The sequence below is a fragment of the Tauraco erythrolophus genome, chromosome 9 (genome assembly GCF_009769465.1).
Source record: "Tauraco erythrolophus isolate bTauEry1 chromosome 9, bTauEry1.pri, whole genome shotgun sequence".
Classification (NCBI taxonomy): domain Eukaryota; kingdom Metazoa; phylum Chordata; class Aves; order Musophagiformes; family Musophagidae; genus Tauraco; species Tauraco erythrolophus.
The window spans coordinates 41,754,189-41,776,597 of record NC_141473.1 but is presented as its reverse complement, the minus strand read 5'-3'; the positions used below and the strand labels follow the sequence as shown (position 1 = coordinate 41,776,597).

At 58.5% G+C, this 22,409-nt stretch overlaps 2 protein-coding genes across 8 annotated transcripts in view; both read right to left on the bottom strand.

Moving 5' to 3' along the window:
• Window positions 1–870: 870 nt before the first annotated feature.
• On the bottom strand, window positions 871–15,620 carry ADAM8 (ADAM metallopeptidase domain 8). 2 transcript variants are annotated; one of them, XM_086616265.1, is made up of 22 exons: window positions 15,563–15,620; window positions 14,326–14,435; window positions 10,428–10,504; window positions 10,083–10,161; window positions 9,899–9,975; window positions 7,996–8,182; window positions 7,079–7,144; window positions 6,907–6,975; window positions 6,082–6,251; window positions 5,910–5,991; window positions 5,115–5,263; window positions 4,692–4,869; window positions 3,854–3,943; window positions 2,908–3,103; window positions 2,619–2,718; window positions 2,316–2,499; window positions 2,143–2,220; window positions 1,954–2,038; window positions 1,663–1,777; window positions 1,397–1,571; window positions 1,254–1,310; window positions 871–1,044 (listed from the first exon to the last, which is right to left on the bottom strand). In XM_086616265.1, exons 1-22 carry the CDS (start codon window positions 15,618–15,620, stop codon window positions 871–873), a joined length of 2,556 nt encoding a protein of 851 aa, XP_086472391.1. The 2 variants fall into 2 exon arrangements, with proteins under 2 accessions (XP_086472391.1, XP_086472392.1); XM_086616266.1 differs by lacking the exon at window positions 1,254–1,310 and having other exon boundaries at window positions 1,397–1,574.
• Window positions 15,621–19,572: 3,952 nt separating this feature from the next.
• The window catches only part of TUBGCP2 (tubulin gamma complex component 2), a 41,322-nt gene continuing 38,485 nt past the window's right edge, over window positions 19,573–22,409 (bottom strand). For 3 of the 6 annotated variants that reach the window (XM_086616650.1, XM_086616649.1, XM_086616652.1), the window contains one exon: window positions 19,725–19,877. In XM_086616650.1, coding sequence (XP_086472776.1) covers window positions 19,772–19,877 — 106 coding nt within the window. In that variant the 3' untranslated portion in view covers window positions 19,725–19,771. Of the gene's footprint in view, window positions 19,878–21,066; window positions 21,290–22,409 lie in introns of those variants that run through there. The other 3 variants (XM_086616648.1, XM_086616647.1, XM_086616651.1) reach the window with 3 other exon arrangements.

Below are 22,409 nucleotides of genomic sequence, written 5' to 3'. Positions count from 1 at the left end.
GTGGAGCTGAGCAGCAGGGGCAGCCCCAGTGGCTCTGGCGTAGGATGTGGGAGCTCAGGTCAAGTCCTCCTCCCTCCTGGCTGCATCCCTGCCAGCTCCACCTTGAGCCCTGGGCAGATCCCTGCCCACTGCCACCCTCCTGCCCCGTCCTGCTGAGAGACACCCTGCCACACCACTACCTTCAGTCTTTATTGGTATAAAAGCCTTCGACCTAAATTATATCAAAAACAGAGAAGCTGGGTGTCCCAACAGATGGCTCAAAATGGTCACGTATGGTCATAAGTTAATGGCTGCAGTACCAAGGCTCCCAGGAAATTCAGGAGAACAGTAACTCAAGTGATAACGTAGAGATCAAAGCCCCGTGGGTAAGCCAAGCCCGCCTTGGACCTGCCAAAGCCCCTGGTGAAACGCGCCCACCCCGCGCGACTGTCCCTGGGGGGGTGGTGGCCCCAGAGCATGGTCTCCACGCTGCAGCACTCCTCCTGCCCTGGTGAGCCTGGTGGGTGATGCCAGGAGCTCCTCGCCATGACCCCAGCAGGGAAAGGGCTGGAAGAGCAGGACACATTCAGGATGTCGGGAGAGAAGGGAGCAGCTCCCAGGGTGCAGGAGAGCCTGGACCAACTCGGGGCTGCCCTTGAAACCAGAGGTGGCATGGAAGCCCCAGCTGACAGCTCTCCTTGGACCAGCCATGAGGCTACAAAGTCGGTTAAGGCACAACTCAAATATCTGTAAACACTGGTGCCCTCCTGGGGGAGGGTCCGACAAGCGATTCAAGTAAGAGTGGAAGCCAGATGGCAACTCCCCAGCTGTGCCACCCGAGTGCCAGAGTTGGCACCTCCTCGGCTGCGGTGGCAGATGGAGCATCCTTGGTCACCTCCTGGCCGACGGCGGCTCCAGGGCCACCTTCGGGGGGACGCCCCGCTGAAAGGCGGAGGGGGCTGCCGGTGGGTGGTGAGGGAGGACTGGTCCTGGTGGCCCCTCGCCGCGGCGCGGCACCTTGCTCTTCAGTGCTGGGAGAGGCTTGCTGGGCGGCTGCGGCTTCGCCTGGCAGGAGGAGAGGAGAGGAGAGACCCGAGTCCCTCGCCTGGGTGCCAAGGAGGGACCCGGAGAGGGACGGGGCAGGGGAGGGCCCTGCATGGACGCACCCCGTGATCCAAGAGCAGCTTCCGACCATGGGAAGGTCTGGCTGCCCCACCATCGGCAGCAGCAGCATCCGGAAGGGATGTCCTGGAGAGAAGTCCTGGAGAAGTTACCTGCAGGAGCTGTCCTGGAGAGGCTGGAGATGTCACCCGGGGGAGCGGCGCTGGCGGCTGCGGGGTCAGCCAAGAATCGGGATGAGCGGCCGCCCTCCCGCTGGCACCGCGCAGCCCCCGCGGGGCTCTGCTGGGCTGCTCACCTGCGGGGCCGGGCGGTGGGGTCCGGGGTGCCGGGCATCCCGCGGCACCGCCGTGCTGCTGAGCAGGGTGGGGTGGCCGATGTCGCGGCGGCACAGCTGGCGGCGGGGCGGCTGCGTCCGGCTGCCATCCTGGAGGAGCGGGTTGGCGAGGCCGGCGGCGGCCCCGCCGGAGGTCCTGCTGTGGGCACAGGGATGGTGGGGGCTGTGCTGGGACACCTCCCGAGCGCAGCCTGAGTGGCCATGGGGCAGAGGAGGGGGGGAATCACCCTTTCTGGAAGCGCCTCGTCCCCCTGCCTCTGAGGAGCACGATGCCACTGCCGAGCAGGATGCCGGAGAGCGCCAGCACGGCCAGCGCCGCTGCCAGGGCCACGCTGCTGCTCCCTGCGGAGACGCGGCCGGCGTCAGGATGGGCACTGCCACACCGGGGACGCCCCATGGGGACGGAGTGGCACCCGCCGGCATCACAGCAAGGGCGCCGACCCCTGCCCAGGCTCCGTCCCTGGCACACGCCTTGGGCTAGGGGAGCCGGTGCTGGCCGTGCAGCGGGTACGCCATACCTGCTGCCATCTCGGACACCTTCTGCTGGCAGTAGGGCGCTGCCCAGCCCGGCTCGCAGTGACACTCCCGCCTGTGGTTGCACACCTGAGTGGAGGGAGGGAACCGTCAGGGTGGTGCCACTCAGCAGGGGCCGGGACCACCACCCCGGCCCCATGGCTGCTCCAGGAGAGGCCGATCCCCCGGCGTACCCCGTGGCTGTTGCACTTGGCCGAGCAGTTCTTGTTGCCGTAGACCAGCAGGTTCTGGCAGCGCCCGGCGTAGCAGACCTGAGGGCAGGCAGAGGGGCTCTGCGGCTGCCCCAGGTCCCGGCGGCTGGCCGTCACCGCCCCTCTGCCACCCCGGCACAGCCCAGCGCGCTCACCATCTCCTCGCCGCACTTGGCACCGGTGGGCACCAGCCGGAGCTTGGCCACCACCTCATTGGCGTCACTGCTGTCGATGACCGCCTTGCACTTGAAGCGGCCAAACAAGAAGGAGTAGGAGCCGCCGCCGAGGACGGGGCTGGCGTTGTCGCTCAGGCACAGCAGCGTGCCACACTTCACATCCCTGCGGGAGAAGCAGCCGTGAGCTCCGGCGGCGGCGGGTGCCACGGGGTGGGGGCACTGCGCCCAGTCCCGCAGTGCTGCTGCTGGATGTGGGCACCACCCCCCCTCCCAGAGCCTTACTGGGGGCTGCAGGGCCGCTTCCCGTACTCGGTGAGGCAGTGGAGGTGAAGGTCCTGCTCGCTGTTGTGCTTAAAGCAGACATCAGGAGCCACCTGGGCCGCTGCAGGGCACACAGAAAGGGTGACACGGAGCCGGAGCCCGCAGCAAGCGGGCAGCACTGGCACCAGCAGCCATGGCACCACAGCTGGGCACGCGGGAGGGCACCGCAGCCGAGCGATGCCCCAGCCCGAGGAGCCACGGCTCCGGGCACATCACCCAGCACGTGGGGCGAGGTGGGGGGAGCCGCTACCTGCGCCCCAGAGCGCGCGGCACTGCTCGCCGTGCGAGGGACAGGCCCCGTTGTAGCAGTAGCCGTTGCCGTTCTGGCAGGAGATGCCGTTCTCCTGGAAGACATCCTCCGGGCACTGGGCGCTGAGGCCGGTGCAGTGTTCGGGCAGGTCGCAGTCGTTCTTGCTGGCCCGGCACAGCGCGCCGGCAGCCTTCACCTGCACGGAACAGAGGGTGTCGGCACTGCCCCGATGCTCTCGTACCGCCGGATCCACGCGGGCACCTCAGCCTGGCAGCGCCCCAGTCATTGGACCATCTCCCCACAGGTCCCAGCCACGGCACCTTGTGCCGCCCTGGCACAAAGATGACGTTTGTTATTGACTGAGCTACCGCACAGGATGGAAACAGTGAGGCCTTGGACTGGGTCTTCCCACAGCCGTGTCTCTCCCTGCAGGCACCATCCTGTGCTTTGCTTTTAGCCTGCACCCGTCCCAGCATCCTCTGCCAGCCCTGCCTCGTCACATCAAGGCATTTCTTATGCCCTCGTGCAGGAACCGATGCACCTAACTCAACTTTTTCTTGGCTGGATGGAGCAGAAGAGGCAGGATTGTTTCCTGGACTAGGAACGGGCCACGCTGACCTCTTCTGAACATTGCCTACTTCTTCAACACCACCTTTCACCCTGCACCTACCCTAATGGCGCCAGGGTACTTGGGCTCCAGGGTGCCAGAAACAGAGGCTGCTTCACCCTTGCCACCCACGATGCTGACCGTCCACGTAGTGAGAGCATCAGATGGAAAGCATGATGCCACCCCAAACCATTGGCTGCTACAGAGGTCCTTCAGGCTCTCCAGCGGCCCATGGACACACCTCGCCTCTACTGGGAAGCTCCGGAGGAGCCCGGGGCAGGACTGTGCACCCGCCAGCTCCCTTCCCTGCCGAGCTGGTCCCCCGGGCAGTGGCAGTACCTTGCAGTCCTGGCAGCAGTCCCCCCGGGCGCACTCGGCTCCCTCGCTCAGCTGGCAAGTGGTGGCGTTGCAGCAGCGGTTGGTGCACTCCTGCGAGACAGGGAAGGACTGAAACCCTCCCGAAAGCCCCCCTGAAAGCCCCTCTCCTTCCCTTCTGGGGGACCCAGCTGCCCTGTCATCAGGTGCCAACAGCAGCGCAGCATGAGGCAAAGCTGCAGCATCATCCCAGGTGTGAACCGTTCCCACTGCCTTCTTACCCCCATTACCAACACCAAACCAAAGGACCAGAAGGGGTTGTTCAGAAGATGTGACCTGACCCAGGCCCCTGCTCTCTGGTAGCACACTTTGCACGTTTCCAAGAAGGAGAAAATAGGAGGATCTCTGTGCAATCTAGATCGAGGCGGCATCCCTTCAGGTCCCGGAACAAGGCTGTGACCCAGGGGTTTATCCCAGAGACATCGCTCCACCATTTCACCCAAACCCCCTCCCTGAGATGCATCCCTAGGGATGAGGAAAAGTTGGGCACGGCTCTTGAAAGCACAGCATGGCACAGTGCCCCCGTACTCAGACCACAGTCCCACTGCAGGGACATCCATCCTTCCGAGGCATGGTCCTACCAAAATCACAGCCAGCTACATGAAGGAGGGGCACACATCCAAGGTAACATACATCCTCTGCAAGTTGTTTCTGGCAGAAGCATCAGGAACGTAAGGGAGATGAGCTTTGCAAAGCAAGATGGCCAGGGAAGAGGCTTGCGCCACCTTTTCCAAGTCTGATTGATGGGTCAGTGGTTCCTGCTGCCCACCCTCCTTCCCAGGCTCTCGGAGAGCATCCCTACCTCCGGCGTGCCGCAGTCGCACTGCTCTCCTCGCTCCACGAACTGGTTCCCGCACACCGGTCCCCCGTACAGCTCATCCGCCCTGGGGGCGTTCAGCAGGCAGCTGGTCCTGGGGTCCCCGAGGAACTGCCACATGTCCTGCTCGCTGCAGCGGCTGAAGCGCTTGGGGTAAACCAAGCTGGGGTGAGGGCACAGAAACAGCAGTCATGAGCAGGGATGAGAGCCCTCACTCCCACCAGCCCAGGGAGAAGCTGGAGGGCCACCAACAGACTCAAAGGCACCAACAGGCCTTTGAAGAGCAGCTTGAAGTGGAGCATCCACCCAGCCCTGACCATCTCATGGGCTTCACCCCATCAGGACGGTGCTGGAGGACACCTCAAAATATTTGCTGCCCAGGGATATTCCCCTGTCCCCTTCACTCACCCAACGCTCGCTGCCATGACACATCCTCCGTCAGCTTTGGCGACAGGACAGCGGCAGCCAGCAACGTCTTCATCATGAGACATGCCCAGGTTGTGCCCCATCTCGTGAGCCATGGTGGAGGCAGCGCCAATAGGATTCGCGCTGTGGTCCTGTGGGACGAGAAGTGCGGTGTGGTTCAAGTGCTCCCTCAGTGCCGATGTTGCTCTGTCTGCGACCCGTTCCCCAATGCCACCATGCTGAGGTAAAGGAAGACAAAAGCTGAACTTGGCCCCATGGCCCCTGAAGACCTCCAAACTGGGCTCTCAGGGGTGTAAGGGAGCTTAGATATAACGGCTGCCCTGAAACGATGCTTTGTGGTGGCTCTGGACAGCCACAGGTCCCATGGTCAACCACTCCTGCTCCAGCAAAAAATGCCCTCCCTGGGCAAGGATGAGGAGCACAGCCACGATGGCAATTGCAAACCATGTCCCAGCCACCCGACAGGTGGTGGGGGAGAAGCCCTGTGTCCGCAGAGCTGCTCTGGGAAGCACATCAGGGCTCAGGCGTATCGGAGCCCTCCACGGGCACCTGGTTGGGTTCCCACAGCTCCCCTTCCCCTGCAGCCCTGACATTTCTCTGGGGGGTCAGTCGCTCCAGGGGTGGAGATGCCAGGGACCAGATCCAACACTAGGGCTGTGGCGGGGGAAAGCTGGAGACCAGTGGAGGAGACACTCGCTCTGGAAAACACAGTGCAGAGAGCGCAGACCGTGGGACTGCTGCTGCCCTCTTGGCATGTGCTCGGGCAGTGGGACCCACCTGGTTGACACCGCCCGAGTCCCTGGTGCACATCACGAGCTTCTTGGCGAGTCCTACGGTCGTGCCACGGAAATCTATGCCTCTGTGGGATTGAGATACCATGGTGGCCGTCGTGGCCTGGGTGGCAGCAGGGCCACAGTGATGGCGAGGTGGTGGCCACCCCCATCCTTACGTGATCAGCTGCGCGTTGTCGTGCGGCTTCCTCCGCAGCAGCTCTGCCTCTCGCCAGTGGAGGAAGTTGTCCAGCGTCACCTCCGGGTTGGGGCTGACCACGATTTTGTCCCTGTGGCTCCACACCTCCAAGCCGATCAATGCTACCCGCAGGCGAAGAGGCTGATAAAGCTGGGGCAGGAGACAGACCGGAGGGAGCGCTTGGGTTTGAGCTGCACGAGCAGAGGAAAGGTCCCACCTCCCCTGGGGAACTGCAGCTAACCCCAAAACCCCACCTCACTGTGCAATATCAGCCCTTGTCACCCCCCCCCCCCCCCTCAATAAGAAACACAAGCTGAGGAGACCATGTCAACAGGGTTTACTCTGGGACCCCTGGGCTCCCTCTTGGCCAGTGAAGGCTGGGATGTTGCTCCCACATCGCCGACCAAAGAGTGAGGCTGAAGCAAGGCAAGCAGAAACCCTGCCTTGGTGCACTGCTTCCATCACCTTCTCCTCGTTAGCACCTGCTATAGCTTAAGAGTGGCTGTGGGACCTGCTCCCAGGGGTTACGAGAATAAATTTCTCCTCCCATCCCTTACGAGAGAGCTGGGGGGCAGTTGTCCTGTGCTCTGAGGCCCCAGGGCTGAGCCGCTTGTCATGTCCACTTTGCACACCTCGTTGGCCAAGGGAGTTGGTCACAATGCAGGAGCCCACCTACAGGCTTGAGATGGGCTCCAGCTCCATCACCCTACCCACACCAATCTCTCTTCTGCCATGTTGATGTCCCTGCTGGCACTGCAGGGTACGTACGGCAGTGGGGAGGGCAGAGCTAGACCCCCGGGCTCACCTTGTCAACGTGGTTCACAATTTCCTTCATGCGGTTCTGCACTGTGCGCAAGTCCTTGTGTTTCTTGAACTATGGGAAGGACACAGAGAGATTTCCAGGCTGGCTTCAAACTCCCCACTGCAGCAGATGACAGTGAAAATGCAGGCACCAGCTTGGCCTTCCCCGCGCTTACCTCCACGTTGTCCACGACCAGAACCAGCTCCACGTATCGGGGACCTTTGTGTAATGGAGTTGATTTCTGGAATCATAGAATGGTTTGGGTTGGAAAGAACCTTCAAGATCATCTAGTTCCAACCCCCCTGCCATGGGCAGGGACACCCTCCACTACACCAGGTTGCCCAAAGCCTCATCCAACTTGGCCTTGAACACTGCCAGGGATGGGACAGCCACAGCTCCTATGGGCAACCTGTGCCAGTGCCTCACCACCCTCAATGTAAAAAAAGTCTTCCTTCTATCTAACCAAAATCTTCCCTCTTTCAGTTTAAAGCCATCACCCCTTGTCCTGTCACTACACGCTCTTGTCAAAAGCCCTTCTCCAGCTTTCTTGTAGGCTCTCTTTATATACTGGAAGGTTGCTAGAAGATCACCCCAGAGCCTTCTCTTCTCCAGGCTGAACAACCCCAAAGCAAGGGAAGAGGAAAGTGAGCGCAAAGAGTGGCTCAGCTCTGCAGCTTGCCAAGCCCTGCACTTGACCCTTCTCTGGGATGCATTGGATCCTGGGGCATCTTCCAATGTTATTCAAGGCTAGTAGGTCTCCTAGCTCTGCTTTCTGATGTTACTTTGCTGGGCGTTTCAGACATCTTCCAACACACAAGGAAAAACCCAAGCCTGCTACTGGGACTGCAAGAGAGTGGCTCTGTGGGGGTCATGGAGCTCACAGGGTAGGAGGATGCTCCTGCTAATGGTACAGGATCTAAGGACTTGTTCCCACCAGGAGCTAGGCCACTGGGAGCAACCCGTGTTTGAGTGCTCAACCAACAATGCTTGGGAGAGGAGCATCTCCAAGAGACGTGGTAGGGCCCCACTCCTCTCCTGGACTTCACAGTTTTGCAAACAGATACGAGAAGGAGAAACAAAGCAATTCTTAACCCATCGGTATAGCTTCATGGCTGCAGGAATTTTCGGTTCGTGGTCATATTCCAGGGTGGCACCAAACTCTCGGCATGTGCCGCGCTTGCCCCGCAAGTGAGCTGCTCTGTACACCGCGTGCCAGCCGGTTGCATCCTCCTCCAGGGGCTCCAGCAGGAAGGTGGTCTCATTCACTCGGAAAAACCCACTGCCAAGAGAGGACGGGCACCAGGTTGGGAAGAAATCCAGTAGGACACGGACAGACCCTACACGGACCCCCACAAGTGCCTGTGATACAAAATACAGCTGCCAAATCCCAGCTAGGAAACCACTCGACCTCTCCATGGTTCCCACAGGCAGCTTGGATGAGCTACAGGCCACCAGTGGGATGTGACTCACATCCTTCTGGCCATGTGCATGAAACCACACTCAACGCAAAGCCCCAAGCAGCTGCTGGGTGGTGCGTGTAGCCCCACATCTCCGTGCAGAGGTCACAGGAATGCCAGGGACTGGATGCATCTTCCCTGCAACCTCATCTGGCCCGAGAGCATGTCAAGGAGGTACTGCAGGATTGAGCTGACCTGGGGTGCAGCAAGAGACAGGGAGCAATAGGAAACATGTCCACAGCGTTTGCTTTTGGAGGCTGCAGAAGAACCAGTTGAACAACAGGACTGTTAGGGAGGCTGGAAACTGGCTGCTGGGCTGGGATGGAGCAAATCATGACACAGCCTCCATGGCTGGTAGCACGGGGAGTATCCCGTGCTTTGGGCAGCAGAAATGGTCCAGGGTTCAGCAAGGAGAACTGCCCAGCGCTGCCAGGCCAGGTTTAACACAGCATTTCTGCCCAGCAGCTCTGGCCTTCAAGATGCTTTCTGCAAGGTGTCCCATGTGCCCTGTCCGCATTGTCCTTGTCTCCCGTCCTGCCCTGGCACATCTTGTCCTCCTCCTACCCAAGGACATCAAGTGCCCCGTGTATGCATGAGCTGTGCGAGCTGAGGTCTCTGCAGACACAACGCCTGCTCTGAAAGCGAGGAGATGGCTGCCATGCAGCTCCAGCGGGTGCTTCTCCCACAAATGGGTGTTTGCAGGTCCCTCAGTGTTCCAGGGTCCACCCGTCCTCCTCACACGTCCCCCTGTGAGGGACCCCTTCCTCTCTGCCCTACTCTCTCGTGATGTCTGGCTGCCAGCTGATCTTAAAAGAAAGAGAACAGCAGAGTCTGAGTCCTCCGTGGCAAACTAAGCAACGTTGCGTGGACCTGGTGGCTTGGGTTACTCTGCAAGGACATTTCCTCCTGCAAAACGCAGGTGGACCCAAGGCAGCTTTCGAGGAACGAGGACCAGCGCAGCCAGCAGCCGGTGGGTACAGAGAGATACAGGTGGCCTGGTGCACCATATGCTTTCCTTTTCCTTTGGAAAGGCACTTGGCCATCAGCGCTAGGAGGTCGACGTGGCCCGGAGGTGCCAGCTGTCTGCAAGCCGGCGCATTGCCACAAGCACACCTTCGTGCCACCGGCCGCAGCACTCGGAGCAACTTTGGTCTCATCTGCCCTGGGAAGAGAGGATGAATTCGGGACAAGCTGTGCCCTGCTGCCCAGGGAGGGCACTACTGCCCGGACCTGCTGTCGTGCTCAGGTTTCCAGTCTCATTCCATGCCATGAGTCAACCCCCACCCCCAAAACCATCAGGCGTAGCTGCAAAATGCACCTTTCCTGCTGGGCACTGCGCCAGGGCGGTCAGCACTCCCACCGCCAGCAGGAAAAGGGACGTCGTCTTCTCTTCCTCGGGGGAAAAAGTGAACTCTCCCTCCATTGGCACAGCTCCAGCTGGCTGGGGCTTGGTCACACCAGGAGATGTGCACCCAAGGCCAGGCTTGATGCTGTTCCCTCAGCTGGCCACGGTGCCCCGGGGCAGTCGGAGGTCCTACCTGAGCCCGCTGCAGGTGCTGATGCTCGCTGCCGAGTCGGCGTGTCCTTGCACGTGGCCCTGATAAAAGCAGTGGTCCTGCAGCCCAGAGAGAGGAGAGCTGTAGAAGGGGTCTGCACCAGCCATCGGCATGGCAGGACCCCGCAGGAGCGGGAAAGCTGCTCTCCCTGGAGCCAGCCCCATACCTGAACGTCTGGCTTCTCCGTGATCTCCGTGCCATCGGCTGAGTAGTGCGTCTCGGTGTAGTGATGTCCCAGCAGCTCCCTGCAGGATGGGGAAGAGTCATCAGCGGTGACCCCGGTTTTGGGGAGAGGACAGAAAGCTTTGGGGATGAGGTCGGTCAGGTTGGCTATGGTGGGCCCATGGCTTCTCCAGCTGGGTTTGGCAAGGAGGGGAAAAAATGCAACGTTTTGCTAGCGAGGGTCTAGATCACCGGTGTGGCGATGCTGGACCTTGGAGAAGTGATGTTTGCGGCAAGGGTGGGAATTGAGTCTCGCCCTGGCCACCCCACCATGCCCACCCGCACTCACTTGTTCTTCTCCAGCTGCAGGAGGTAATCCCTGCCTTCGGCACGCACGCTGTACAGGACACGGTCTGGGTAGATGCTCTGCATGAAAAGACAGACGACAGCACAGATCCACTGTCACCAGGAGCAAGAGCTAGAGAGGAGAGGGCCTGCCCCGAAAGGGGATGGGGTCTGCACATGCCCCGCTGGAACGGGCAGCTCCGGAACGGGAGCCTGGTTGCTCACCCTGGTGGCATCCAGCAAAGGCACAGGAAATCAAAAGAGAAGGAAGAAAGTCTGTGGGCAATAAGGCAAAGCCCCGGCACATCCGGAGATAAAGAACAGGTCACCAGCAGCGAAACAGAGTCAGCAGAGTCTGGTTTCCCGTGTCTGACACATGGCTGCAGACGGCTGTGCCAGACGCTGAGGTTTCCTACTCATCAATCACAAAGCTCCTTTTTTGGGGGCTGATTTAAGCACTTACTCATGGGCTGAACCACAAAGATTCCCAGTTCCCAACAGCGCTCATCAGCAAAGATGTCCTTATCTCTGACTGATGCAACATGCACCATCGAGGGTGGAGAATAACCTTTTCTTGGTTCTCGTCGGGTACTGAGAGTTGATTTCAGTATCACTGTGTGCCAGATTCCCTGAGCATCACTCTAGCGCCGATGGAAGGGACCTCGAGGCATCTCAGGTCCAACCTCCAGTCACTATGGCTGGGTCAGGGTGGCTGTAGCTCAACCCAGTCGAACCCTGAACCCCTAGGATGGAGACATCCCTCCAGAAGAACCGTCTCCCTCTGGGATGTCTTGTTATCTCCATCTGCAGAGGCTCGGCCACAGACCTCCAAGAGGTCCCATCCCACCGGGGCCACTGAGAGAGATGATGATCCCTCGCGTGGAGCCCCATATCAGGCTGCACCTTTGGCACCAGGGAGCTCCTCAGCCACCACCGCAGCCCAGAGACCTCTCCTGAGGGCACATCCTCAGTTCTTACAGGATCCTGGGGTGGAGAGCTGAGAGAAGGCAAAGCAAGCTTCTCCCGCAGGGCCAGCATTCCTCCTGGATGAGGTGTGCGGCCTCTCCCCGGGGAGGGTGACACCACCTGCCATCATACAACGGCTCAGTGCTCCCAGGGTGAGGATCTGCAGCTGCGGGGAGCTGGGGCTGAGTGGAAAGTCCTGCTGACTCAGTGCCAGCGGGGCCAGCCCAGAAGGTTTGCCCAGCACTCGGTCGCCCTCAATTCCACCCAGTTTGCGTTGCCGGCCACGAGGCACCCTCTCGGCATGCCGAGCGCGTTGCAACAAGGGACCGGGCAGCCAGGCAGCCCCAGCTGCAGGCGGAGGCACCGCCAGCATGTGGGCACACTCAAGGGTCTCTGGCAAATTCTTCTTTTATGAGCACCGTCTCCTGCCCGACGCGGCCGCCCCGGCCCGCGTTCGCCAACAGAGCGATCCTTTGTTATTGTTGGCAGCGCCGGAGCCAGAGGAGGTCTTAAGAAACGGCAGGAAAGTGCTTGGAAGGGGGTGCTGGGTCAGGGATGGTCTCTCGGAGACAACTGCAGGGCAAGCTAAAAAAAAACCCACCTCCTACTAAAGCTTCTCTGAATCACCCCTTTGCTTACTAGCATGGACTTTCCAAGGGCTCCAGATGGGATGGCTTTGAACCCTGCCCCTGCTCCAGCCCTGCTAACCCCCTGATCGTGCTGAGCAAGCGAAGCAGAGCCATGGCCACAGCACACAGACAGGAGGGATCTCTCCTCCCAGCTGGTCTTGTTAAGAGAACCAGAGAGCTTGCAGAGGAACGGGACGCGATGCCACTATCCCACCCCAGCACAGGATGTTTCTCCTCTGGGTGGGAAGAGCCGGCGGGTCTCGCTAGGAGAGTAGGGATGGGGCTCATTGCACCATGCCACGTATCAGAGGAGCTGCAGCACAAGAGAGGAGGAAAAGAAGGTGGGTTGCTGGGCTGCCATCGCCCCTTGCTCCTGCTCCATTTGGTCCTACCGCTTGCTCTGCAACGTCCTGCTACTTCCTGCAGAGCCCCAGGCTGGGACAGCAGGAGCTTGGCTGTCTCCACCCAGGCAAAGGACTTGCCTCTTTGCATCAACTGGCTCCGGGATGCGACGGGGGAGATCAGCAGGGATACACAAGCAGAAGTGCGCTGAGGCAGAAGTCAGCAGCTTTCAACACCGGGTCTTACACAGGCTGGAAACCACCCTCCCGTTTCAATACAGCTTTTTGAAGCACTGGAGCATGGAGACGAGAGAGATGTCACCTCCACAATCAAGAAAATGTAACTATAAATCTTCCTGAAGGCCCTTCTTGCAGTTTTTTCAGGCCCCCTTCCATGAAGAACCCAAGTATGCCACACACCCTGTCATGCCCCTGCTAAGGGCGGGCAGGAGGAGAGGACCACGGCCTGTGGGAAGGCTGGCATCCCAGGAGATCCTGTGCTGCAGGACCCAGGTCTTCACCCCATCGGCAGGGCTGAACATTTTGATTTAAGCAAAGCCAGAAGGGAGCTGTCTGCTTCAAACCTCACATGGCAGATGCTCTCCTGGACCAACCCCATGTGTCCCAACTGCTCTGACCCCTTTGCACCAGGAACCAGCTCCTGGCCCACACCCATCCCAGCCAGAGGCTGCTAATGCAAAGCCACAGGAGGAGCTGGTGCAGAAAATGCCCATCCAGCTACATGTCTTCCCTTCAAAGAGGGGCTTGGTGGTGGGCAAGCCTTGCAGAGAACCTCTTCCCCACCAAGGTTACTGGGAGAGCAAACTCAACTTTTGTGGAAAACGGCTCAAAAGGCAAGAGACCTCATACCCTCAACACAGCAGTTCTGGGAGGTCCAAGGGACCACTCAATCCAAGGCTGAATCCAGATGCCACCCATGGTTGTCCCAAAGTACACAGCTCAGGGTAGATGTCTTCTCCCATGTCATGGAAAGCAAAGGGACCCCGAGACGGGTGAGCTCCCCTTTCCGGGCAGATGGGTGCAGATCCGCCCAGCGTGCCTGGCACAGATGGTGTCTCTAAATAGCTTGGGGAATGTTTGTGTCGTGGACAAGTTTAGGTTTCTAGAGCAGAGAAAACAGATGCTTTCGGGGAGTGTTTTTGGAGGGATCAGGAAGGGTTGGAACCACAGATAAACGTGCTGTAGGAAGAGCTTACTAGGAAATAAATGTCCCCAGCCCCTCTGTCTCCTAAGGTGCTAAAGCCAGTGCTTTTCAGTCCTAGAAAATGAATCCGTGTATTTGGCTGAATTGCACTTTAAGAAACAGAGGAAAGCATCTTCAAGGTCAAGGCCATCATCCTACGGACATCAACCCCAAGCACTCAAAAATCCTGAGTCAAATCCCCTAAATGAAAGGTTTCCCAAGAAAAATAACACTGGCTTGCTTTCATGTGGGTTTCTGCAACTCTGTGATTCTTATTTCCCTGTCCCAAAGGACAAAAAAAAACCCACCACAACTTCAGCAAACACAGCAAGAAAAGTGCTTACAGCTCAACGAGGCTTTGCAAATCCCTCCTTGAGCAAAGACCAGATGTCACAAGATCACTGCGAGAGGTGGCACTGCTGGGTAACATCTCAGAAGAAAGTACTAGAGAAAGCAGCTCCCCCCTCCCGCTCTGAGAGCCCATCCTGCTCTCTGTAGTTCCTATTTTGACCCAAAACAGTCCAGGAAAGCTGAGCTGGATCAACTGCTTCAAGATTTCCATCCTCTGGAGCAGAAGCCATGTGAGACAATGGGCACCAGGTCATCGGTCTGGCACAGGGCCAAGGGGGGGGTCCAGCTCCGAGCTCAGCAGCGAGCCAAGGGTCTCTGCCGAAATCGATATCCCCATCCCCATTCCTGACTCCCAGCAAGGCAGGGAGGGCAGCTGTGCGGGGCTGGAATCTGGGAGGTGACACTACTCACCGGTGGAGCAGGGAGGTCCCTCTTACCCCGAGGTGCCAGCACCTTGCGTGGCATCACCATCTCGTACTCCTTGATGTGGGCCAGCTTCTCCTCTGGCCTGGCAGCGGCACCTGGGAAAAGGCAAAGGGCTTTGAAGGCGGGATGCCTGGAAACGAGTCGGGAGGGATGATGGAAATGGCCAACACAAAGGCGCGGGGAAGAGCCAAAAACCACCAAGTCCTCAAAAACCTGCATGGAATGGAACTCCCTGTCGGGCTCCAGGGATGCTCCAGCTCCCCCAGTCCCGGCACCCACAGGGTGCTCAGCATCACCCATGGGTGAGCAGTTCCCTTCAAGGGCGGAAAACCCTCCGGAGCCCCAGGTCCACAAAGAGAGATGGAGGTTTTTCAGCTCCCTGTCTTGACCACCATGGTTTGTGCCGTGGAGCCTGGCAGCTGCCCGGGGTGGGGGCCTGTGTTTTGGAGAACGGCTCACCCCTGGGCTGGCTCAACCCTCCTCCCAGCCCCCCTCTCCTTTTGGTTTTGGGGTTTTTTGATGTCAGAAAAGAGACATTTCTGCCAGAAACCCTTCATCTTCCCCGGGAACCCCGAACCGGGAGCCGGAGCCACAGCCGTGCCCGCCATCCTGGGGTCAGCCGGGGCCAGCGCAGCTCGGGGTCGCCCGTCTGCGGGTGCCTGGCGGTCCTCGCCCACGGCGACCGAGCGGGAGCCAGGAGCCTCATCGCCACCCCCTCGGCTGAGTCACCAGCTCCCCCCGCCTCGCCCCGCCGCAGGCTGGCGGTGACAAATTTCCCCTCGCCGAGGTGCTTTACATAACGGCGGGCGCCCCGTCGGCGCGGGGAGTTGGGGGGGGGGGGGGGGGGGGGGGGGCAAAACGGGGCGGGGAGCGGGACGGGACCGGGAGCGACCCTCCGCCCCGGGGCCAGCGGGGAACGGCGGAGCCGGGGGAGGGGGGCGAGCTGGTCCTCAAAGCCCCTTTCTCCATCCTCCCGCTGACCCTCGGGTCTGCCAGCCCAAAGTTCACCGTCCCAAAAAGCCACCCCGCACCCAGCGTCCCCCCCCGCCCCCACCCCTACGCATCCCCTCCCACGCCGCTTCCCACGCGTTCCCTTCATTCTCGCGGGGAAAAAACGTTCCCTCCAACCCTGCCCCACGGCACAAGACCCCGTCCCGTCGGACGCGCGGCTGCCTGCCCCGCCGGGCACCCACGCCCGCCCACCCGCTCGCCCCACGCTCACCGTGGCCCAGCAGCAGCAGCAGCAGGAGGAGGCGGAGCAGGACGAGCACCGGGGCCATGGCTCGGAGGTGCCCGCGGTGCCCGGTGCCAAGCGCTGCCGCTGCGCGCCCCGCCGCGCCGGCAGCCCCCGCCCGCCGTGAGTCACCGCCACTCGCGGGACGGGACGGGGCGGGACGGGGCGGGGATGGAGCCGCCCCCGGTGGAGTCGGGGGGGGGGGGGGGGGTCCGTGAGGAGGGGGGCTGGGAGAGACAGGGAGGGTGCGGGGCGGCGAGGACCATCCATGGGGCATCGTAGGGTACCGGGGAGGGTGCATGGAGCATCGGGGAGGGTCCACGGAGCATCGGGGGGTGTCCGTGGGGCATCGGGGAGGGTGCCTACAGCATCAGGGACTGTCCATGGGGCATCGTGGGGTGTCCGTGAGCCATTGAGGAGGGTCTGTGGGGCATTGGGGAGCGTCCATGGAGCATCAGGGGGTGTCCGTGGAGTATTGTGGGATGTCCATGGGGCATCGTGGAGGATATGCAGAGCATCAGGGACTGCCCACGGGGCATCATGGGGTGCGTAGAGCATCGGGGACTGTCGTGGGGCATCTGTGGGATATCAGGGAGGGCACATAGAGCATCAAGGACTGTCCACCGGGCATCGTAGGGTGTCCATAGGGTATCAGGGAGGGTGCGTAGAGCATCAGGGACTGTCCATGGGGCATTGTGGGGTGTCCGTGAGCCATTGAGGAGGGTCTGTGGGGCACTGGGGAGGGTCCATGGTGCATTGGGAGGTGGCCCTGGGGCATCGGGAAGGCTTTGTGGGGTATCAGAAGGTGCACACATGGTATTGGCGACTGTCTGCGTGGCTTTGGGGAGAGTCCAAGGGGATTCAGGGCAGGTCCATGGCCTCTAGGGCACGTCCCAGGGCAATGCAGGGATCCGCAAGGAATCGAGAGGGTGGCTGTAGGGCATCAGGGATGGCGGGGAACACTGGGAAGTCCTGCCTGGCCCTCAGGTGGTGGAGAGGCTGGGATGGCTGGGCTGCCACAGGAGGCAGTGGGGCTGGGAGTGTCCTGTGGGGCACAGGGGACTGCCTGTGGCATGTGGAAGGGGTGTCCGTGGGGCACTGGGGTGACCCCGAGGTGATGCAGGAGCTGAGGGTGGCTGGACTACTGGGGAGGTATTTGGGGGTGTCAGTGGGGGCGTTGAGATGATGGAGTACTGAGATGATGGAGGGGCTGCAGTCACCACGGGGGGATGAGCTGTCAGGGAGCCTGGGGAAACCGTGGGACATTGGGGTGTATCGGGGGGCACTTGCGATTCTCCCTGATCCCAAAGGACAGGAGAGGCTGAGACCACCATGTGGGGCTGAGCTGGGAGGTGCACTGCACCCGGAGTTCTCCGCTCTGCCATGGAGCTGACTGCTGTCTCCCCCTTGACCACGGAATGTCCCAGGTTGGAAGGGACCTCTGAAGACCATCTGGTCCTACCTGCAGTGGGGAAGGCAGCCTGGAAGAGGTTATCTTGCACCCTGTCCAGTGGCATCTTGAAACTCTCCAGCAGGGGGGACTCTACCATGTCCCTGGGTAGATTTTTCCAGTGAGTGATTGTTCTCACCGTAACATATCTCCTAAATTGAGAATAAACCTCTCACGGTGCAACCCGTTGCACCTTCTCTTCTCCATGAGGCAACTCGTGAAGAGAGAACCCTGTCCTCCAAACTGATTTTTTTTAATATTTTTTGGTGTCTCAGTCCAGGACCAGCCCGGAAACACCGTGTTTAACTTTTGCATTTAATGAAAGAGGGGATCCAACGCCAAATTTGGCTGTCACAGAGCTCTGTCACAGTGGACGAGCTTCCTCCAAAGTGGCACAGAAACCACCATAGCCAAGCGCTGCTCCAGTGTCTTCCCTCTTTCTGTAACTCCCTCCTAAATAGATAAGTTTATTTAAAAAAAAAAAAAACACAACAATAAATATTAAAGCTCTGTGCTTCCACCCTTGACACTCCTAGTCGTGTCTGTTCCTACATCTAAACATCTCCAGTAGCGTTGTCCCCACCACGATGGTAATCCTTGCAAGGTGTGCGGAGCTGAGCTGGCCTCGAAGGAGCTACCGACCAACTCCACCCATGTGTGCCACGCAGCACATCACCCCGCTCGCCGGCGAGACACGGAGCAGCCGAATCGCCACGCTGGGCAAGGAGGTACCCAACCGCCACGCCGCGGGACATGGGGCTGCTGGGTTCAGACACGGGACCTTTTCTTTGCCCCTCTCCGGGCACCTCCTGGCTTCTGGTGAGGGGAGAAGACCCACATCCACCTCCTGCAACAAGCAGGGGGGCACCCGGCCCCGGGGAGTGGGTGACTTCCCGGGGGCTTTCTCGCTCCGAGAAAGGGGGTCGGAGGGAGCAGCACGGGATCCCACAGAGGTGGAGCACCCACGTGTCCCACAAAAGGGGTGTCCAAGGAGAGGGGAGCTCCCCTCCCAGGAGAGGGATGCCTTTCCCCACTAAAAGCTGCAAGAACGGTGCGCGTGCACGTGCGGGTGTGAGCGGGATTCTTGGGATCGTTCACGGACGGATGCTTAGGAAGCTGCTGCTGACTTGGAAAATGAACGTTTCAGAAACATCTGTTACTTCTGCTGAGACTCAGCGCTTGCTGGCTAACCACGTGCTATTAATCCTGATTTAGTTGAAATTGTCCAAACGGAATTTTTTTCCTGCAACAGCCACCGCACTGCTCATCGGCGTAAAAAAGGTGCGTGACCAACGGTGACACGGCGAGGTGCCAGGGGAGTCTCTCAAGCCTGAGATGTTGGGCACTGAGAGGGGAGCAGGTTCCTCCAGGGAACTGGGCTCCTCTGCCTCTCCACCCGGAGCTCGAGGGACAGGCTGTGAGGTCTGTAGATCCACAGAAACTTAATGGAAACGGCAGGTCAACTTCTCCAAGCCTTCCCAGACTGAGAGGCCACCTTGGTGGCAGGAACAGGAAACTTTCCCTTCCCCATGAACTGCACGAGTCCCTTCCCTGAAGAGGCAGATGATGCTGGCTGAGGTCTCGGTCCTCAACCTCAACGTTCAGATGAAGGAATTCAGTCCTCCAGATCCAGGACTGGTGGTCTCTATCTTCTCCTTGGGTCTCTCTCCCTCTGCCAAGCTGGAGGACCAGCTTTAGGCCATCAGAGCAAAGAGAACCTGGCTTTTCCCTCTAAGGCACTCTAGAAGGTCCTTGCAAAGGAGGAGGTGAGGAAGGATAGGTCATTAACAGGAGCACTCAGCCCTTTATCCACAGTCCTCACACGTCTCCCCAGGTTCACTGAGGCCTTTGGGTCCCTGGCACATGTCTTGGCTACCACTTGTTCCCCGGCTGCACAACTCTGCAAGACACCCTGGAAGTCCTCTGCTGAGCAGTCGGACAACACAATACAAACATCACGTTCCTGCTCATCAGCTCCGAACCCCGTCTCGTCGGCTGGAGCAGCTGACCAGCTTCATTCCAGCAACCCTGAAAATAACACCGTGTGACAGCTGAGCCAAATCGCTGTGAGCTGACCAAAATTCATCATAGAATCACAGAATGGTTTGGGTTGGAAGGGACCTCAAAGATCACCTAGTTCCAACCCCCCTGCCATGGGCAGGGACACCCTCCACTACACCAGGTTGCTCAAAGCCTCATCCAACCTGGCCTGGAACACTGCCAGGGATGGGGCAGCCACAGCTTCTCTGGGCAACCTGTGCCAGTGCCTCAGCACCCTCAGAGGGAAGAATTTCTTCCTTCTATCCAATCCAAATTTCCCCTCTTTCAGTTTAAAGCCATTGCCCCTTGTCCTGTCACTACACACCCTTGTCCAAAGTCCCTCCCCAGCTTTCCTGTAGGCCCCCCCTTTTAGCCACCTAAAAGACAAATTTGCACCCTGAGTTCTGTTAACAGACAAAACAACTGATTTTTTTTTTTTTTAATGTATTTTACAACACACAAATACATCATTTTACAATGTAGTTAAAAAAAAAAAAAGGACTTAACAAAAGCCTCTCAGAAGAGAAAATCCATGACGCACATTTCAGGAGATGGACTATTCCCCTGTCTCTCCGGGATGACCCTTATGGTTTTGTTTCCAGCTTGCACTGTGAATGCAGATGGTTGAGAACTTGTGGCTTGAAGTGAGTGTTTGGTTCTCTGCTGGTGCAGAAGAGGTGGCAGCCGAGGAGGGCAGGAGCAGGGCTTCACTGGGCAGGAACAGCCAGGCGAGGAAGCAGGGGAGCTGCCTTCTGGCTGCGCTCGGCGGACATGTGCTCCAAGCGCTCGGTGTAAAACCCGTTGAAGTCCAACCTGAGAGACAAAAAAAAAAACCCCAAAAGTTCAGCCCCCCGCTGGCTCACGGCCTCCCGAGAGGCAGCAAGGGGATCCAAACCCACATCAACTCCTTTGTAGGGTCAGATGAACTTGAGGGCAAAGTTGGTTGACATGAGGGGGGTGAAGCAAAGGAAAGCAAGTCTTTGCCGCGGGAAGAAGCAGAAGATGCTTGCTTGTGCAGCGAGGGGGTCCCACCCCACTGAGCACAGTCTTGGTCTTCCCCAACCATGGCCCCTGGAGGAGAAACCTCTCCCAAGGCATCAGCTAAACGTGGCCGCACTCCGGACCTGCCGTCCCCGCACGGGACTGCTCCCGGCTGGGCAGGCACAGCAGCTTGTTCCGAGCGAGACGGGGATGACTGCGCTGTGCCCCAGGTGGTGTTGGTGACATCTCTTTGTGCTCGTCCCTTGACAACAGGATAAATTTCACCTGGTCTTTACAGGTGTATGAAATACATCAGGAAGAACCAGGTGGGGTTGTTCAGCCTGGAGAAGAGAAGGCTCTGGGGAGACCTTCTAGCAGCCTTCCAGTACCTAAAGGGGCTACAGGAAAGCTGGAGAGGGGCTTTGGACAAGGGTGTGTAGTGACAGGACACGGGGCAATGGCTTTAAACTGAAAGAGAGGAGATTCAGATTGCATGTAAGGAAGAAATTCTTCACTCAGAGGGTGGTGAGCCACTGGCACAGGTTGCCCAGAGAAGCTGTGGCTGCCCCATCCCTGGAAGTGTTCCAGGCCAGGTTGGAGGAGGCTTGGAGCAACCTGATGTAGCGGAAGATGTCCCTGCCCATGGCAGGGGGGCTGGAACTGGATGATCTTTGAAGTCCCTTCCAACTCAAACCATTCTATGATTTGCTAATAGCTTCTTCTCCGAAGCCACAGCTTGACCACACAACCCTGGAGACGTGTTACTCGGGGACAAGGCGCCGGGGTTGAGGGCTCCTCAGTCTCCACACCTTCCCAGCCACTTCCCACCACTGCTTAATACCACAGTTCACCACCACTGAACTCTGGTGCTGATTCCCATATGAAATCACCATATTATCCACCGTAACTACAAAACGTTGCAGTTTCCATTACTGCCACCTCCCTGCTAACACAAGCACGCTTCAAACAGATCCACGCTCCACCAAGATGAGTGACTGGTCAGAAGATGCTCAGCCAAAAGCACAAGTATTGCTGATACTCGCAGATGTTTCTCCAAAGCGGGCAACATCAGCAATATCACAATCCCATCTCCTTGACAATCCAAAAGGATGCCACAAAACCACCCAACTCCACACCTGCTGTGACCTTCCTTAGGCAGATCTCTGCGCCACGAAGCCAGCTGAGACATGTGCAGCTCTTAAAAACACGTGCCCTGGGAACACCAAGCATCAGGCGGTACGAGCCTGTGAATCACACAAAAGTTCCTCTCTTCACTCCTCAAATTAAGTTGCTCCAATATGAAATGAACGGGCACAATATTTGAGTTTCATGTTGCTTAACAACCTCACGCAAACGGCAACAAATTGTTCCCTGACATTTTTTGGTGACTGCGGGGAAAACAGAGCCTCAACAGATGGAATTTTTCTGTTGCTGTCTCCTGAAAAGCTTACATCTCTTTCATCTTTTAAGTGCTGTACAAAGGAAATCTGGCACTGAGGTGGGCATGTTTACCAAACTTGGATTCCAATCTAAGGCCACGACTCACTTACATCCTTGCTTTGAGGATCCGCTCCATTTCTAAAGTTGCTTTATTCCAAACTCTGCAGATTTTTGATGGGCTTTCCTTTCAGCTACGTTTTTTGGGTTAAATGATCTTCAGTAACTATCTCTTAAGAATTTGTGTCGTGCTTCCTCCAACTCTGCTGACACTTCAGTTCCTTGTGGCTGGAGCTTTTATTCACCGAGGTTTGCTTCACTTCATACATCCTGCCAGTCTTACTCTAAGCTGAGTCATCACCGTTTCCTCCAAACTGGTAAAGGAAAGATATCTGATGGATGCTAACAGCACTTGTTGGGTAAGATTTCTAAGTACTTTGAAGTAAGTAATCCTTCTGACAAACCCCTCTAAGCTGCAATTCCTCTCCTTTTCGCTCCTGGGATGTGAAGGAGTGACTCTGGAGACTTTTTGCGGTTGCCAACCCTCTGTCCACACTGCTACTGATGGAGCCAAGGCACCTGAGCAGGACTTCAGCACCCTGAAGATCTGTGAGTTACACGTGAGCTTCCCTGCTTTGAAGGAAACCCTCTGGATCTCCGCCTGCTGCTGTTTGGTGCTGCAAATACGATGGTTGTCTTACAAACTCTTCCATCTCTCCGTCAAACACGTTATTTCAGACAGCAACCATCTCCACGCTGGTTCTTGGGTTCCCGTTGCCATAGAGTCCAGGACTCGATCCAATAATCCCTACAGACTGAATGAGAGCTAAATGTCACGTCTGGGCATTCCTCGTGGGACTTCCACTCTAAAACATCACTGAGCAGCCTGTAGAAACGGCCAGACGCGTTCCGTTGCACGGCCTGTTA